Source organism: Odontesthes bonariensis, chromosome 5 (genome assembly GCF_027942865.1).
Source record: "Odontesthes bonariensis isolate fOdoBon6 chromosome 5, fOdoBon6.hap1, whole genome shotgun sequence".
NCBI classification, from domain to species: domain Eukaryota; kingdom Metazoa; phylum Chordata; class Actinopteri; order Atheriniformes; family Atherinopsidae; genus Odontesthes; species Odontesthes bonariensis.
This window is the reverse complement of record NC_134510.1, coordinates 11,549,886-11,568,894: the sequence shown is the minus strand read 5'-3', so window position 1 is coordinate 11,568,894 and position 19,009 is coordinate 11,549,886. Positions and strand designations below refer to the sequence as shown.

At 42.4% G+C, this 19,009-nt stretch overlaps 1 protein-coding gene and 1 non-coding gene across 2 annotated transcripts; one reads left to right on the top strand and one right to left on the bottom strand.

Annotated features, from left to right (window-relative positions):
* The first annotated feature begins 11,915 nt into the window (after positions 1 to 11,915).
* Positions 11,916 to 13,739, top strand: LOC142380558 (general transcription factor II-I repeat domain-containing protein 2B-like). Its single transcript, XM_075466471.1, has 2 exons — positions 11,916 to 13,251; positions 13,582 to 13,739. The coding sequence occupies exons 1-2, from the start codon at positions 11,916 to 11,918 to the stop codon at positions 13,737 to 13,739; spliced, it is 1,494 nt and encodes a 497-aa protein (XP_075322586.1).
* A 4,209-nt stretch (positions 13,740 to 17,948) lies between these two features.
* On the bottom strand, positions 17,949 to 18,031 carry trnal-uag (transfer RNA leucine (anticodon UAG)). Its single transcript has one exon. It is a non-coding gene; the product is annotated as a tRNA-Leu (tRNA).
* Between the last annotated feature and the right edge of the window lie 978 nt (positions 18,032 to 19,009).

The following is a 19,009-nucleotide window of genomic DNA, read 5'->3' as shown; positions in this document are numbered from 1 at the left end:
ACTGCAAACTTAACCTGAAAGTCCTTCAGCTCGGAATCATAGTTTAAGAGTAATTATTGAGCCTGAATATCACAGCACCTCTGAGCAAAGAAAGATAAAAAAAAAAAACTCATCTTATGAGACAGTGGGGCTGACCCAATTGTTGGGCAGGACACCTGCTTTTCAAGACTGTGATAGCTGATCAAAGGAAAAACCCACACAGTCACATGTGAAAGTGCTCCTAAATATGACAGATCTTAAGCTTTTACTTTGAAATAACTGGCCTCTCTGTACCATAATAACTTACAGACGCACATAAAAGTAGTGTTCATTTTACTTGTGGTCTTGTTCACTTGTAAACACAACACATTAGGATGGAACTTTGTCACTTCCTGTTTAGGTTTAGCCAATAAGGCAGGGTTGGGACTTTAAAAATCCAGACTTCTTAGCGAGGCTTAGGAAATGATCATGGTTAGGGGTCAAATGTAATCTGTTGACAGGGAGTTGGTACCTTATTTGGATAAAGGGCAGTCTTTGAGTTAGGATTCAATTCAATTCAAACAAGAAAGAATGCCTTTCTAATCCCAAATTGAAAAAGATAACATTACAGTGATTGTTTTTCCACAATTTACACATTACCTTTACATGTGACTATGTGTCCCAGCAGGAAGCTGAGGACTTCTGTCCTGTGAATAGTTTTATCAGCTGTATAAATGAATATATATGATTTAATGTTCAACTCTTCATACCAATTTCTATGTGTAACTATAAAAAAGATTGATTCATTAAAAAAAAGACCCTGTTCTACACTTAGTCCAATTTGAGAAGAGCTAATGTTTGGATGCTGTTTTTTCTTTTGAAACGAGTTTAAACCTGACTTCAGCATACTTTGCCTTTAAGCTGAAGGTGGGAAGTGTTTATTTCAGAGGTTTTTGGTCATTTGAATATGAGTGACTATGAACTTTTTCAAAATCTTCTCAGTGGAAACTTTAGAAAAGAGTGCAGACTTTGACATTTCTCAAACCTGATATTTTTCCTGTTGGAAGTATGTTGTTCCACTTTTCTGGGTTTCTGAGAGTGTTTTCTTCATGTTGGGATGCAACAAGTCCTCAGCAGAAGTTAGAATCTTCCACAACTGGTGGAGTGAAAAGTGAAGAAAAAAAGTTGTGTAGACTGATGGTGTTTATGATTGTTTTTAAATGATGCTGCGATGATGCTTCTGAGGAGGGAACCATGGCGATCATGGAATTCCTCTGGGCTGTGGCCAGAAAGCTAAGAATCCTCTCACGGAACTGCAAACTTAACCTGAAAGTCCTGCAGCTCGGAATCATAGTTTAAGAGTAATTATTGAGCCTGAATATCACAGCACCTCTGAGCAAAGAAAGATAAAAAAAAAACTCATCTTATGAGACAGTGGGGCGTACCCAATTGTTGGGCAGGACACCTGCTTTTCAAGACTGTGATAGCTGATCAAAGGAAAAACCCACACAGTCACATGTGAAAGTGCTCCTAAATATGACAGATCTTAAGCTTTTACTTTGAAATAACTGGCCTCTCTGTACCATAATCACTTACAGACGCACATAAAAGTAGTCTTCATTTTACTTGTGGTCTTGTTCACATGTAAACACAACACATTAGGATGGAACTTTGTCACTTCCTGTTTAGGTTTAGCCAATAAGGCAGGGTTGGGACTTTAAAAATCCAGACTTCTTAGCGAGGGTTAGGAAATGATCATGGTTAGGGGTCAAATGTAATCTTTTGACAGGGAGTTGGTACCTTATTTGGATAAAGGACAGTCTTTGAGTTAGGATTCAATTCAATTCAAACAAGAAAGAATGCCTTTCTAATCCCAAATTGAAAAAGATAACATTACAGTGATTGTTTTTCCACAATTTACACATTACCTTTACATGTGACTATGTGTCCCAGCAGGAAGCTGAGGACTTCTGTCCTGTGAATAGTTTTATCAGCTGTATAAATGAATATATATGATTTAATGTTCAACTCTTCATACCAATTTCTATGTGCAACTATAAAAAAGATTGATTCATTAAAAAAAAAGATCCTGTTTTACACTTAGTCCAATTTGAGAAGAGCTAATGTTTGGATGCTGTTTTTTCTTTTGAAACGAGTTTAAACCTGACTTCAGCATACTTTGCCTTTAAGCTGAAGGTGGGAAGTGTTTATTTCAGAGGTTTTTGGTCATTTGAATATGAGTGACTATGAACTTTTTCAAAATCTTCTCAGTGGAAACTTTAGAAAAGAGTGCAGACTTTGACATTTCTCAAACCTGATATTTTTCCTGTTGGAAGTATGTTGTTCCACTTTTCTGGGTTTCTGAGAGTGTTTTCTTCATGTTGGGATGCAACAAGTCCTCAGCAGAAGTTAGAATCTTCCACAACTGGTGGAGTGAAATGTGAAGAAAAAAAGTTGTGTAGACTGATGGTGTTTATGATTGTTTTTAAATGATGCTGCGATGATGCTTCTGAGGAGGGAACCATGGCGATCATGGAATTCCTCTGGGCTGTGGCCAGAAAGCTAAGAATCCTCTCACGGAACTGCAAACTTAACCTGAAAGTCCTGCAGCTCGGAATCATAGTTTAAGAGTAATTATTGAGCCTGAATATCACAGCACCTCTGAGCAAAGAAAGATAAAAAAAACTCATCTTATGAGGAAGTGGGGCTGACCCCGTTGTTGGGCAGGACACCTGCTTTTCAAGACTGTCATAGCTGATCAAAGGAAAAACCCACACAGTCACATGTGAAAGTGCTCCTAAATATGACAGATCTTAAGCTTTTACTTTGAAATAACTGGCCTCTCTGTACCATAATCACTTACAGACGCACATACAAGTAGTGTCCATTTTACTTGTGGTCTTGTTCACATGTAAACACAACACATTAGGATGGAACTTTGTCACTTCCTGTTTAGGTTTAGCCAATAAGGCAGGGTTGGGACTTTAAAAATCCAGACTTCTTAGTGAGGCTTAGGAAATGATCATGGTTAGGGGTCAAATGTAATCTTTTGACAGGGAGTTGGTACCTTATTTGGATAAAGGACAGTCTTTGAGTTAGGATTCAATTCAATTCAAACAAGAAAGAATGCCTTTCTAATCCCAAATTGAAAAAGATAACATTACAGTGATTGTTTTTCCACAATTTACACATTACCTTTACATGTGACTATATGTCCCAGCAGGAAGCTGAGGACTTCTGTCCTGTGAATAGTTTTATCAGCTGTATAAATGAATATATATGATTTAATGTTCAACTCTTCATACCAATTTCTATGTGCAACTATAAAAAAGATTGATTCATTAAAAAAAAAGACCCTGTTTTACACTTAGTCCAATTTGAGAAGAGCTAATGTTTGGATGCTGTTTTTTCTTTTGAAACGAGTTTAAACCTGACTTCAGCATACTTTGCCTTTAAGCTGAAGGTGGGAAGTGTTTATTTCAGAGGTTTTTGGTCCTTTGAATATGAGTGACTATGAACATTTTCAAAATCTTCTCAGTGGAAACTTTAGAAAAGAGTGCAGACTTTGACATTTCTCAAACCTGATATTTTTCCTGTTGGAAGTATGTTGCTCCACTTTTCTGGGTTTCTGAGAGTGTTTTCTTCATGTTGGGATGCAACAAGTCCTCAGCAGAAGTTAGAATCTTCCACAACTGGTGGAGTGAAATGTGAAGAAAAAAAGTTGTGTAGACTGATGGTGTTTATGATTGTTTTTAAATGATGCTGCGATGATGCTTCTGAGGAGGGAACCATGGCGATCATGGAATTCCTCTGGGCTGTGGCCAGAAAGCTAAGAATCCTCTCACGAAACTGCAAACTTAACCTGAAAGTCCTGCAGCTCGGAATCATAGTTTAAGAGTAATTATTGAGCCTGAATATCACAGCACCTCTGAGCAAAGAAAGATAAAAAAAACTCATCTTATGAGGAAGTGGGGCTGACCCCGTTGTTGGGCAGGACACCTGCTTTTCAAGACTGTGATAGCTGATCAAAGGAAAAACCCACACAGTCACATGTGAAAGTGCTCCTAAATATGACAGATCTTAAGCTTTTACTTTGAAATAACTGGCCTCTCTGTACCATAATCACTTACAGACGCACATACAAGTAGTGTCCATTTTACTTGTGGTCTTGTTCACATGTAAACACAACACATTAGGATGGAACTTTGTCACTTCCTGTTTAGGTTTAGCCAATAACGCAGGGTTGGGACTTTAAAAATCCAGACTTCTTAGCGAGGCTTAGGAAATGATCATGGTTAGGGGTCAAATGTAATCTTTTGACAGGGAGTTGGTACCTTATTTGAATAAAGGACAGTCTTTGAGTTAGGATTCAATTCAATTCAAACAAGAAAGAATGCCTTTCTAATCCCAAATTGAAAAAGATAACATTACAGTGATTGTTTTTCCACAATTTACACATTACCTTTACATGTGACTATGTGTCCCAGCAGGAAGCTGAGGACTTCTGTCCTGTGAATAGTTTTATCAGCTGTATAAATGAATATATATGATTTAATGTTCAACTCTTCATACCAATTTCTATGTGTAACTATAAAAAAGATTGATTCATTAAAAAAAAAGACCCTGTTCTACACTTAGTCCAATTTGAGAAGAGCTAATGTTTGGATGCTGTTTTTTCTTTTGAAACGAGTTTAAACCTGACTTCAGCATACTTTGCCTTTAAGCTGAAGGTGGGAAGTGTTTATTTCAGAGGTTTTTGGTCATTTGAATATGAGTGACTATGAACTTTTTCAAAATCTTCTCAGTGGAAACTTTAGAAAAGAGTGCAGACTTTGACATTTCTCAAACCTGATATTTTTCCTGTTGGAAGTATGTTGTTCCACTTTTCTGGGTTTCTGAGAGTGTTTTCTTCATGTTGGGATGCAACAAGTCCTCAGCAGAAGTTAGAATCTTCCACAACTGGTGGAGTGAAATGTGAAGAAAAAAAGTTGTGTAGACTGATGGTGTTTATGATTGTTTTTAAATGATGCTGCGATGATGCTTCTGAGGAGGGAACCATGGCGATCATGGAATTCCTCTGGGCTGTGGCCAGAAAGCTAAGAATCCTCTCACGGAACTGCAAACTTAACCTGAAAGTCCTGCAGCTCGGAATCATAGTTTAAGAGTAATTATTAGGTGCGTTTATATGGACACGTTTCGTTTAAAGAGATTACATGTAATCGGTTTATTAGAATTCGACCGAACTGTATATATGAGCCACAAATAAAGAGATTAAATTTCTTCCGAGTTTACATGTTACAGCAATTTAATCCGATAGGACGAGGTTTTAACAAATGTTGCAGTATGTCTGAGCTGTTTCTTTGCTTTGTGTTACATGAAAAAATGAGGTGCTCTGTTTTTTTTTCTTTAAAAAAATGAAATAACATTTAAAATCCCGACTAGAACTCGCACGCAAAGATGTCTATTTGGTCGCGCGAGGCTGTCGGTTTGCATTTCTAACCGTTTTATACACTGGAGTACGGGAACCTATGAAGGAAGAAGAATGTGATGCTGATGCTGCCAGCCACTTATGACTCTGCCTGCCTGCCTGCCATTAATGTTAATGCCCTGTTTGATTTTAAATTATGTTACACAACGCCTCTTCTTTACAAAACATAATACGCGTTAAAAATGACATCTGCCGAAGAAACGGATAAACTGAGAGGATTGTACACAACTGTTCAGTTGATGAGGATGCTAGCACGTCTGCAGTTGCTTCATCTTTGTAAACCAAGTGGATTAGTTTGACATAATTGTGAGCTTTCCTGTGACCGAGACACCGATTTCAGGTAGGACAGTTGGATTTAATGGGTTTGATTTTATTAATTGTATGGACAACTTAAAACATGTAGCGGGTTGTGGTGACACAGGCTAACTTCCACTCTTGGTCAGACAGGCTGTTATAGCCTACATACTGGTGCTACACACATAGAAAAAAGATCTTTGGCTACTTACTAGTAACATTTATCTCCTCCTCAAATCAGACATCGACACCATGGCTGACGTCCGAAAGGGGTCTGCCTCCTAGTATGTCGTCTATTTCCGTCTGGTACGCGAAATTGGCCGGGCTTGATCCGCTTTTACCATTTTGCCTTTTGGCATTGCAGTAGGCGGCCTTCAGGGCTTTCCATCTTGACTTAATCTGGTCAACGGACCGGTCAAACCCTGCCTCTTTCAAGGCTGTGTGGACATCATTAAAGATTTCCGAGTTCCTCATCTTCCTCCCGTCCAGTTTTGACATTATATTTTGCTCTTGCAACGTTTTCAATAAAACCAATTTTTGTTCTTCTTCACTGTCGCCGTCATTTTAACTTCGATGTCTTCCGTTATCTGCCGTTTAACTAGAACTACACAGTCTTTATTAACTTTATCTCGCACGCCCTTACACTTGCGCAGTAACATGAAACGTGTTCTAATAATCGGTTTATGTAGGTGCGCCTGTATATATGGGGAGTTTCCTCCTTCAATCGGATTATATGAACGGTCCAAACCACCTATTGTAATCGGTTTAAATATTTAACCCGTTTATATTTAAAGAGATTATTTGACTGTTTACATGACGCATATTTAATCTCTTTACACGTGTAATCGGTTTAAACGTGCATTTAATCAGATTAAACGTGTCCATATAAACGCACCTAGTCTTTGAGTTGACAGCAGCAGCTTGATTGAATGAGTGATGGAGCAGAGTGTATCTGTGAAGCAGCGGTGAGTGATGTGGCTGATGGTCGTTGCTCGTCTTCTCCAGGTGGGGGCGCTGTAGATCCAAGAAACAGCTGTGCTTTTCAATGGAAAAGAGAAGATGGAGAAACTGCTGTAACGTGTAAAGAGGTGATGTTGGAGCGTGTGTGTTGTCCCAGTATTTTGTTGGAGAGAACAAAGAGTGTAAAAAGACTGGGTCCCGCTGTATGACTCAGGCTGCACTGCAGCGTCTAATCACAGGTGCGATCCCACTACTGAGCGGCACGGGGGCTTTGACCTGCTCCGTTTCCGATCTGGGCCGGTTCTCCACTCCTTAGACGACCTGGTGGTCCCGAGCTCCCCCAGGAGCACCATATCGGTAAGGAGCTTAGTGCGGACACCCGATCGGCATAGTCCACTGCAGCTCAGAGCTCCTGAGCTCAAGCGATCCACCAGCCTCAGCCTCCCGGTAGCTTGGATTACAGGCGCGCGCCACAGCACCCGGTGAGAGACTCTCACGTTTATCAGACTTTCAGCTTGTTGAAGTAAACGACATTTTGATGTCATCAAACACAACAGCGGCATCGAGCAGCAAAGACTGACAAGTGTTTGGATCGTTTTCATTCCTGCAGAAAATCCCAGCTCAGTTTTTGGAAACTTGATGAATGGAGCAGCATCCATACAGGAGAATCTCTGTGTTCCATTTGGACAGTTTCATGTTTCCCTTTCAGCTTCATCATTTTATAATAGAACTTTTACATTTATTTACTTTCTTTTTTAAATGTTTTTTATTATTATTATTTTTATAACAAATATCCAGAAATGAATATGGCTGGTTTAAGGAGTTTTAAACATCATCCTCCTCAGTACTATGCATGTTTCCAGATAAATTCATTAGACTGAGCCGGCCCTCTGGCAAAAAAACCTGAAATATTTCCACATGATGCAGCTGAAAGAGCTGTGATGTCATGTCATTGTTAAGGAAACCTGAAGAAAAACCTGTTAAATTACAGACTCATGGATAATACAATTTAATTTGATGCACTTTAGTAGAAATGAGTAGAAAAAAAGCTTCTTCTGAGTTTTAAAGGCATTCTACCAACAGGATGATATCTACTGTAAACTGCCTCCCATGTTTGTTCTGTCATATCTGTGGAATGAGGCTATTAGTCAAAGAAGAAAGACTAAATCAAATGTTATAGCTGATCATTTAGAATTCGGATTAGTAAAATATTCCTTATGTGTCTGACAGACTGCAGAAAGCTTTGTAGGGTCTGCTTTTAAGAGTGTTGCATCAGAAGATGCTCGTTCTCTGAGGCAACGTTATTGTTTGGTGTTTCATTTAACAGAAGAGAGAGTAAGTGTAAAAACTGTTCATTTTTATTGATTCCAGCACCAAAGCAGCATGTAAAATGTAAATGCAAACCATTTTTTTTAAATACATAATTTACAAATAATGTCTTTAAAGAACAACACTGTCCCACTGGTTGTCTTTCAGTCCCAATTGTCTGCGTCTTGTCTGGACTGTGTTATTTCTGCAGGTGTAGGTGAGCAGATCTTCTCTGTGTCTGTGAGGAGCTTCACACACGGAGACGGCTTCATCTGTACGGCTCGGTGTGGGATGCTTTTCATCGTTTCAGCTGGGGCCGATCAACAGTCCGGTGTCTGGGAGCAGATTTGGTGCTGGAGTGTGTTCAGAGGACGGCTGTGCTGCTGGAGCTTCCTGGGAATGGTCCATGTCCACTGTGAGGTGCTACAAGGAAGACAGAAAGAAAGTCATGATTTAAGCTTAAGCATAACTTTGTGAATATTTTGTCATCTTTTGTTTTTAAAATAGCAGCTTGTTTCCTTACTTTTCTCTATAATATCAGCTAATATCATCTAAATGCAGTATATAATGTGCCTTTTAACTAATCACGTGCTGTGACACTAAAAAGGACCTACCCCAAGTCCTCCTTTATTTTTTTTTTTTTAACATCAGCTTCTCTCATCCGACTGGGAGCTCCTCGTCGTCACGGAAACCCTGGGTGCATAACGGCAATGTCGGGTCCACAGTCTTTCTCCTTCGGACCTGCGCTCGAGTCTCATCTCATCCATGATCACCTCGGTAAAACACAGCAGGAAAAGGAAGGAAAAACTGCACAAGTACTCAACATGTGTGAGCTAGCACACATTCATTTCTGTAGATTTCATTCATTAGTTAGACGGAATCATGCACTCACCTGTTTTGCACAATACGTTACCTGCGGTCGCTCAGGTGTTCCACTTTGTCCTCCGTTGGTGTCAGAGTTGTTGTTTCTTTGTCATCCGCTGGTCCTTCCATCAGCAGGAAGCCCACAGAGGCTTTTTTGAGTAACTACCCCAACACTGGTTATCATTTAAGATACTTGTATTAAGTCGCCAAGACGTGTTTTTCTTTTTATTGTCTATGTGTAGGGTCAGATAAACAGGTGAATGATACCCAGGCTCCGCCCTCGCAGTGACGCAACACCTTCGGCTCTGCTACACTCGGGCAAACTGCTCATTCAGGTGGATTCGAGTTCCCGAAAAAATGGGAACTCCATCCACTTTGTCGGGAAGCAATCAACTTTGAGCAGCGCCAACGGCCCAGGGTAGAGGCGTGTTCAAGGTAGTGACGTGGTTGAACTGCCACTCAACCCATGGATTGTACACGGAAGCGCTTCATTCAATATCAACATGGAGCAGCGTCAAGCTTTTGACACTGCTGTAGATGCTGTAATGAAAGTGTTCGACGGGAGATTCTCGTTAAAAATCGAGCAAAGAACAGCCCTTGAATCATTTCTTGACAGGAAAGACGTTTTCGCCTTGCTCCCTACTGGCTTTGTTAAGAGTTTAATCTACCAGTTAGCCCCGCTGGTAGCTAAATCATACGTCAGAGGAAAGAGTGGTGTGATTGGCTTAAGCTTAGGCACAGCCTTTTCTGGCCACAACCAGTAGCAACCCGAGGGAGCCGGGTTGACCAGGCCATTTCGAATCGTATTCGTTATGGTCTTGGTCAGACCAGAATCTCGAAGAGATTTGAAAGTCTATGTTAATCAGGCTAGGTGAATGACATCTCGAATCCCTATACTGCACTCTTTAAGTCTGTGTCTGTCAGAGTTATATGTAAAGAAATAGTCAATTCTTGAGTGCACTCTATGACTTGCTGAATAAAATGTATACCGTCTTTCTGTTGGGTGGAGCTCCCTCCATACATCAATCATCCCGAGCTCTGTCAACATGTGTCAGCAGGACACAGTTACTCTGGTGTGGGAGCAGATATCTTTAATGTGTTAGAGGAGTCTAGCTTACATTGTAGCTGCATATTCCAGTCTCCTCCACATATTAAAACCCCAGTGGCTTCGGAAGCAATCAAACCAAAAATTTCTCTAATAAAGGAATTATCCTTGCCAGGTGGTACATACACATTAACTAGTGTGACCTCTTTCTGTTTAAGGAACCCCTAGATTTCAGAAACACTTGGAAATTCACTCTATTACGAATCATTATTGCTACCCCTCTTTTTCTCCCTTTCTTATAACATGAGTAGAATGTATTTCTAAAACCATATTTTTTTTAACTTTTCATTCTGTCGAGATGGGTCTCCTGCCAGAATATTACATGCAGTTTCTCTCTCTTCATCTTTGCAATAACCTTGCCTCACTTGATTGGATTGTGTAAGCCCTTTACATTGAGGGTAACTACTCTATATTCCTGACATTGCATTTATATCCACAGATAACAGGTAGGGGAATGACATTGCAAGATAAAACAAGCCAGTAAATGGAAAAACTACCCTGTGTACAACTCTTGTTTCCCAGAGTACTGAAAAAGATTTCAGGAAGCTGACGCAACGGAACGAGAATGCTACGTAGGTAAATTGCTTGGCAAGAGGCTGTAGTCTGCCTTCCACTTTAAGACTACTGCCGTGACATGCCCCAACAATTTCAGCAGGCATAAAAAGCTATTTGGGAGTTTTAAATGCTTTCGTCCAATTCCTTCAAATCAGATTTCCCTTTTCCATCACTGATCCGATCCATTATATTGCTCACCTAAGATCATTCTTTAAAAGGGTTTCTGTACATACCTCGTCCGTTTGACTACACATAGCCCGCTGCTAAATGGACAACGAGGCACAAGAGGCAACATCCATAGTTCACAAAAATCAAAGGCTCCCTGGTGGTCTGCTGGCTAGGATTTGATGTTTTCACTGTCGTGGTGTAGGTCAGGAATGTTTTATTTATTTAGTCATCTATCAACTGTTTTTCTTGCAGGGCTATGACACACTCACTCTTACTCAGGAATCTTTCTATTTCTCCCTGAAATAAGAGAGAAGTCTAAAGTGTGAAACTTGTGCTTGCTTGGATTCATTCTCCAGATGCGCAGAATTGCTTTCATCTAAGGCTAAAATGTTCACAACTTCAGTACAATGCACTATGCCAATTAATTTGCCAGTTAGGAAGAGTTTACCACAGTGTTGCAACCTGTACCGTGTGCACTGCTTTCGGGTCCCTGATGGTCTAGTGCAGACCTGGGCATTGCACGGCCCCCGGGCCGCATACGGCCCTTTGGTTGACTCTGACCGGCCCGTGTAAGGTTAATTGGAAATTACAAAATAAACATATTTTCTTATTTTACCTGATGCATGGACTGAAGCTGCATTTTATTTTTATTTTGAAGTTGTTTTTTATTCACGTTCATGATGATGTAAAACGTATATCGAGACATGCACATGATTGGATCGTTGTCACTAGCAAGTCACAAGACGACTTTAGCCCTCAGAAATGTCTGCTCATGCTAAAAAAAGAAAGGTAGATGGCGAATGCAGGGTTTTCAACAAAAATTGGACTGCTAAGTATTTATTTACTGAAGTCAGAGGTAAAGCCGTGTGTTTAGTTTGCGGGGAGCAGATCACCGTGTTTAAGGACTACAATTTGAGTCAGCATTAGGAGACGAAACACCCGGAGAAATTCAAGAACGTGACTGATGCTGAAAGGGCGCGGACATCGGAAGCTTTGCTAGCTAAACTGCAAAAGCAGCAAGGCTTTTTTACCAAGCTTCACACATCCAGGCATGCAGCAACCAAGACCAGCTTTGTGATATCCCACAAAATCACTAAAAACAGTAAGCCATTCTCGGAGGAGGAGTTTATCAAAGAGTGCTTGGTGGACTCTGCAGCACTAATATGCCCTGAACAAAAAGAAGCATTTGAGAAAGTCCCGCTCTCCAGGCGAACCATGACGAGAAGGGTCGAGGACATATCGGGGAATCTGGAGCTTCAGCTGCAACGTGAAGTGGCAACTTTTGACTTTTTCTCCTTGGCTTTGGACGAAAGCTGTGATGTCCGTGACACAGCCCAGTTACTTGTATTTGTCCGCGGGATCACGCCGGACTTCAAGATTACGAAGGAGCTGGCAGCAATGCGGTCAATGAAAGGGACGACTCTAGGGAGCGATGTCTTCACAGATGTAAATGCGTGCATGGACACACTGGGACTGAAATGGGACAGACTGGCAGGTGTCACAACGGACGGTTGTCCAAATCTTACAGGGAAAAATGTGGGACTTTTAAAACGTATGCAAGATAAAGTGACTGAAATCGACACAGATCAGAAATTGGTATTTTTGCATTGTATTATACACCAACATGTGTTGTGCAAGTCACTGCTAAAAATGAACCATGTTATTGATGTTGTTACTAAAATAGTAAACTTCATCAGGGCACGGGCATTGAATCACAGACAGTTTGTTGCACTTTTGGAGGACCATGAGTCTGAGCATAGTGACATCGGCTACCACACAGCTGTCAGATGGCTCAGCCTGGGCAAAGTGCTAAAAAGAGTTTGGGACCTGAAAACAGAGATTCGAGAGTTTTGTCAGATGAAAGGCAAAGACATCCCAGAGCTCTCAGATGAGGACTGTATGGCAGATTTTGCATTTGCTGTTGATGTGACTGCACTGATGAATGAACTGAACACCAAACTGCAAGGCAGGGGCCTTTTTGTTCATGAAATGCACACCCTGGTGAAGGCTTTCATGAGAAAGATGCTGTTTCTTTCAAGCCAACTGGAGAGCAACAATCTCACTCACATGCAAACCCTGAAAGAAGTCACACCATCAGCTGATCACCTCCACAGGTACTCATCCATGTTAGGAGCATTGCATTGTGAGTTTTTAAGGAGATTTGAAGATCTCAGAACAATCGAGGATGAAATGCACATGATTTCCTCTCCCTTTACCTGCAGTGTGGATAATGCACCCAGTGATGTTCAGCTGGAACTCATTGACCTGCAGTCTGATGCAGTACTGGCAGAGCACTTTAAATCAGGATGTCTGCTGGATTTCTACTCTTCTCTCAAGGAGGAGAACTTTCCAAACATGAAGAGACATGCTCAGAAGATGTTGGTTCTCTTTGGCTCTACCTACATATGTGAACAAACATTTTCAATGATGAAGTTTACGAAGTCCAGGTATAGATCATCTCTCACTGACGACCATCTGTCAGCTGTGCTTCGCATCTCCACCTCAGACATTCAACCTGACTTCGATGCACTCGTTAAAGGCCTACAGAAAGGTGATTTTTTTTGCACAAAACTGAAATAGCAGATCGATTCCTTATATACCATGGAATTTTTTTATGATTTTAAAATAAATTTAGGCCCCCGGATAGTCCTGATTAGGCCCAATAAACTATCACCACATTTGACTCGAATAGCCCGCCATTTGGCAAACCAGAAGTAGCAGACGACAGGTGCGTGACGTCACGAGTGCCAGCTGCTGGAACAACCCCCAACAATCAACATGTCTGATACTAGTAGTTCTAGTAGCGAAGCCAGCAGTTTGCCAGACATGGACAGCTTCTTCACGGCAAATTTCGATCCGAATATTGTTGATGACAATGAAGAGCCTGAAGAAGAAACCGAGGAGGGATTGGGGCTAGAACCATACAGGTTTGAGCCAGCCATTGCCAGTGACAGTGGGTCGGAGTCCGAGTCCGAGAGCAGTGGGGACGATGATGGTGATCATGGTGATTTTGGTCGTCTTCAGAATGCCGATTGGTGAGCATACACTGTGTTTGGTCTAGGCCACGAGTCTGGACGATGTTGATGAGGCATAAATAATTTTGTCGAGAGGGATAAGCACTGCACTGACAACTGAAGCTAACTGACACTGACAGCCTGTCAACACACTTTTTACACAGTGCCGGAGTCAGTGAGTGCAGACTGGAATGCTGGATCACAATTTTAATAGCTTCTTGTCAGACTTACCAGTCTCTAGCGTTTGTGATCGCTGTAGCCCGGTCGGATTGTGAAGGAAGGGGGCTGCTTAACGCGGTGATGACCGGTTGTTGAGCCGCTTTCGGTTTCACTCCTGTCAGTGAAACACCGGGGTGATATCGCTGCAAATACGTGGCCATGCTCGATATGTTTCCACTGTTGTGTGGCTTTCTTGTACCACAGTGCCTACACACCGTCACGGTTTTATCTACCAACCTCTTTCCTTCTTCATTAAATTTGACAGGGAAGCCAAAATGCTCCCAAACAGGGGATTTAAACGACGTGGAGCTCTTCTGTTCCTCCGCTCGCCATGACCACGCTGTGTTGCAGGTTAGGGGTTTTCTTTATGTTAGCTATCGCTATGTCAGCTACGTGTTATGTCTGTGTGGTAACCTAGGCGACAGGTTTGTGTGGCAGCGCGAGTATATGGAAAAAGGACGTAGCACTAGAGGCAGCAGTTATCGTTACAGTAGTCACCGAAGTCTAGCCTACTTTTATTTTCCATGCCCACTGTTCTACATGTTGTACGCTGAGGACAATAAATCACAAACGAGCCATAGGACTGTTTGCTTATTGAGGAGGGAACTGTGGCAGACTTTTACCCAGAGCATGGAAAGTAGCTCTGTCCCTGGAACTAGCGGAATGGTAACGGCTGTGTGAGGACTGAACAAGCACACATTTTTTTTTTCATAAATCAATCCGAGGATCATGTGTGTGCCGAACTGAAATAATTGATCCGAACGGATCAATGATGATCCGTTGCACCACTAGCCTTCACCACTCAACAAGCATACTACAATGGCGGCAGCCAGGAAAACCCATGGCACCTGTCTGCAATGTCAGAAGTGGAATTTGAACCCACGCCTCCAGGGGAGACTGCGACCTGAACGCAGCGCCTTAGACCGCTCGGCCATCCTGACTATTAAAAAGAATATTTGACGACACTGTCGGCGGGCCCAGGCATCATTCCAGCGAATATGTGGGTCTGCGTTGTGTTCGTGTTGAAGGGGAATATTTACTAGGCATGCAGCTTCATGGAAGACTCTCCTTCTGATTGATGGGACTGTGATAGCAATTTTCCTGCACCTTGAAACGGGACAAGAAAATCTTATTTCACTCCTTGCCGATAGTTGTGTTTTCATCTGACGACTGTGTCAGTCACACAGAAATTCCTCGTTAGTATAATGGACAGTATCTCTGCCTGTAACGCCGAAGATCGGGTCTCGATTCCCCGACGGGGAGAGCTTGGTCTTTTATCAGCTGCCTGCCACCAAGTGATGATTGTTTTGATACTCTCACCCATCTTCGGCCTAAATGTCAATAGCCCCCTTCAAATAGCCCAACATGATGCCAGGTTTCTTCGGTCAAAAGCCCTTTCCCGTTTACTATGGTGTTAAGTGCAAACCAAGACCTTATAATCAACAATGTTCCTTTTGCTAATGATTCTGTCCTGCCCAAAGCACTGTAGAAGGTTGTGACAACACAGCTTGTTGAGCTGTGGTCAGAAGATTCTCATGCAACAAGTGTCTTGGCTGTTGTTTAACAGGGCTCCTGAGGCAAACAAATAGTAGGCATAGCATTTGGAAGCAAGAACTCTTCGGAGGTAAAGCGGCCACAATAATCTTTAAACTAGATGATGCAGTGGCAGAATAGCAATACGACATGGTATTGCTAAGCAAGGAGTTATCTTGAGTTGCCTTGCCAGTGAAAATGGTCCTCTAGGAGAACTCTGCAATGTCAGAAGTGGGATTTGAACCCACGCCTCCAGGGGAGACTGCAACCTTAACGCAGCGCTTTAGACTGCTCGGCCATCCTGACTACTAAAAGGAATATTTGACGACACTGTCGGCGGGCCCAGGCATCATTCCAGCGAATATGTGGGTCTGCGTTGTCTTCGTGTTGAAGGGGAATATTGACGAGGCATGCAGCTTCATGGAAGACTCTCCTTCTGAGTAATGGGACTGTGATAGCAATTTTCCTACACCTTGAAACGGGACACGAAAATCTTATTTCACTCCTTGGCGATAGTTGTCTTTTCATCTGACCACTGTGTCAGTCACACAGAAATTCCTCGTTAGTATAATGGACAGTATCTCCGCCTGTCACGCGGAAGATTGGAGTTCGATTCCCCGACGGGGAGAGTTCGGTCTTTTATCAGCTGCCTGCCACCAAGTGATGATTGTTTTGATACTCTCACCCATCTTCGGCCTAAATGTCAATAGCCCCCTTCAAATAGCCTAACATGAGGCCAGGTTGCTTCGGTCAAAAGCCCTTTCCCGTTTACTATGGTGTTAAGTGCAAACCAAGACCTTATAATCAACAATGTGCCTTTTGCTAATGATTCTGTCCTGCCCAAAGCACTGTAGAAGGTTGTGACAACACAGCTTGTTGAGCTGTGGTCAGAAGATTCTCATGCAACAAGTGTCTTGGCTGTTGTTTAACAGGGCTCCTGAGGCAAACAAATAGTAGGCATAGCATTTGGAAGCAAGAACTCTTCTGAGGTAAAGCGGCCACAATAATCTTTAAACTAGATGATGCAGTGGCAGAATAGCAATAAGACATGGTATTGCTAAGCAATGAGTAAACTTGAGTTGCCTTGCCAGTGAAAATGGTCCTATAGGAGAACTCTGCAATGTCAGAAGTGGGATTTGAACCCACGCCTCCAGGGGAGACTGCGCCCTTAACGCAGCACCTTAGACCGCTCAGCCATCCTGACTACTAAAAGGCATATTTGACGACACTGTCGGCGGGCCCAGGCATCATTTCAGCGAATATTTGGGTCTGCGTTGTGTTCGTGTTGAAGGGGAATATTGACGAGGCATGCAGCTTCATGGAAGACTCTCCTTCTGAGTGATGGGACTGTGATAGCAATTTTCCTGCACCTTGAAACGGGACAAGAAAATCTTATTTCACTCCTTGGCGATAGTTGTCTTTTCATCTGACGACTGTGTCAGTCACAGAAATTCCTCGTTAGTATAATGGATAGTATCTCCGCCTGTCACGCGGAAGATTGGGGTTCGATTCCCCGACGGGGAGAGCTAGGACTTTTATCAGCTGCCTGCCACCAAGTGATGATTGCTTTGATACTCTCACCCATCTTCGGCCTAAATGTCAATAGCCCCCTTCAAATAGCCCAACATGATGCCAGGTTTCTTCGGTCAAAAGCCCTTTCCCGTTTACTATGGTGTTAAGTGCAAACCAAGACCTTATAATCAACAATGTTCCTTTTGCTAATGATTCTGTCCTACCCAAAGCACTGTAGAAGGTTGTGACAACACAGCTTGTTGAGCTGTGGTCAGAAGATTCTCATGCAACAAGTGTCTTGGCTGTTGTTTAACAGGGCTCCTGAGGCAAACAAATAGTAGGCATAGCATTTGGAAGCAAGAACTCTTCGGAGGTTAAGCGGCCACAATAATCTTTAAACTAGATGATGCAGTGGCAGAATAGCAATACGACATGGTATTGCTAAGCAAGGAGTAATCTTGATTTGCCTTGCCAGTGAAAATGGTCCTCTAGGAGAACTCTGCAATGTCAGAAGTGGGATTTGAACCCACGCCTCCAGGGGAGACTGCGACCTTAACGCAGCGCTTTAGACTGCTCGGCCATCCTGACTACTAAAAGGAATATTTGACGACACTGTCGGCGGGCCCAGGCATCATTCCAGCGAATATGTGGGTCTGCGTTGTCTTCGTGTTGAAGGGGAATATTGACGAGGCATGCAGCTTCATGGAAGACTCTCCTTCTGAGTGATGGGACTGTGATAGCAATTTTCCTGCACCTTGAAACGGTACACGAAAATCTTATTTCACTCCTTGGCGATAGTTGTCTTTTCATCTGACGACTGTGTCAGGCACACAGAAATTCCTCGTTAGTATAATGGATAGTATCTCCGCCTGTCACGCGGAAGATGGGGGTTCGATTCCCTGACGGGGAGAACTAGGTGTTTTATTAGCTGCCTTGCCAGTGAAAATGGTCCTCTAGGAGAACTCTGCAATGTCAGAAGTGGGATTTGAACCCACGCCTCCAGGGGAGACTGCGACCTAAACGCAGCGCCTTAGACCGCTCGGCCATCCTGACTACTAAAAGGAATATTTGACGACACTGTCGGCGGGCCCAGAAATCATTCCAGTGGGGTGCCATGACCTAAACGTGTGGAAAGTTATAAATCATATCTGTCCATTTAGCCTTCTTACACTTGCTCTGACTTAAACTGCTACTGTGTCAATGCTAAATGATGAAAAAAAGTTCTAACTCAAAGGTCACAACAATAAGGATCAAAAGAAATGTGTGTCCCTGTATAGGTCGCTCACTGTGTCAGGAGAAACCGAGTCCTTTCAGGCACTAGATCTCAACGAAGAAAAGACTTGATCCTGAAAAGTTGTCCACAAGACAAAATGTATAAAATATGAAGTATACTATTAATTTAAGATGGCTCTGTCAGAAGTCAGTCATGGTGCCTGAGAACTTTAAGCAATGGACCTGTATTTAATTTGGCCAAAGGTCATAGGTTCTATCCGTGCCCTTGTTTTAGCATGTGCATGTGCATGCCCTTGTTCCTGGATCAGGCTATGGTGTGAGGACGTACGGCCAGCATGCATAGCCTCTGTCCCCAAGCAGGACACCATTGAACTCTCCTGCAGAATAAGAGAAATGTTGGATGGATATACATGTGTTAAGACTTGGCAATTTAATGCAATATGTGCCTTATATGGCTATCTATAATAAAGTATGACGAGCACTTTAAATTCCTTAAGATGACCTCTACACCTGACCTCTCAGTACATTACCAAAATTCTGCCTATGCTACACCTTACTTCAAAAGTACACTCCTTCAGGTAAGTAAAATTCTTGCACCTTGTGCAAACCTCTGTGCCAGGATGCTCGGAAGATCCTAGAATCATGAACTGATCCCGGCCATTTAGCCTCAATGTTGGAAATGAAATGACCTCCATCACAGATCATCTGTATGCTCGGAGGATAGGACTCAATGATGAGGTTTCACAGGGCATAAATGTAACATTGCTCAGCATTACTCAAAGGGGTTGATGTGGTGTT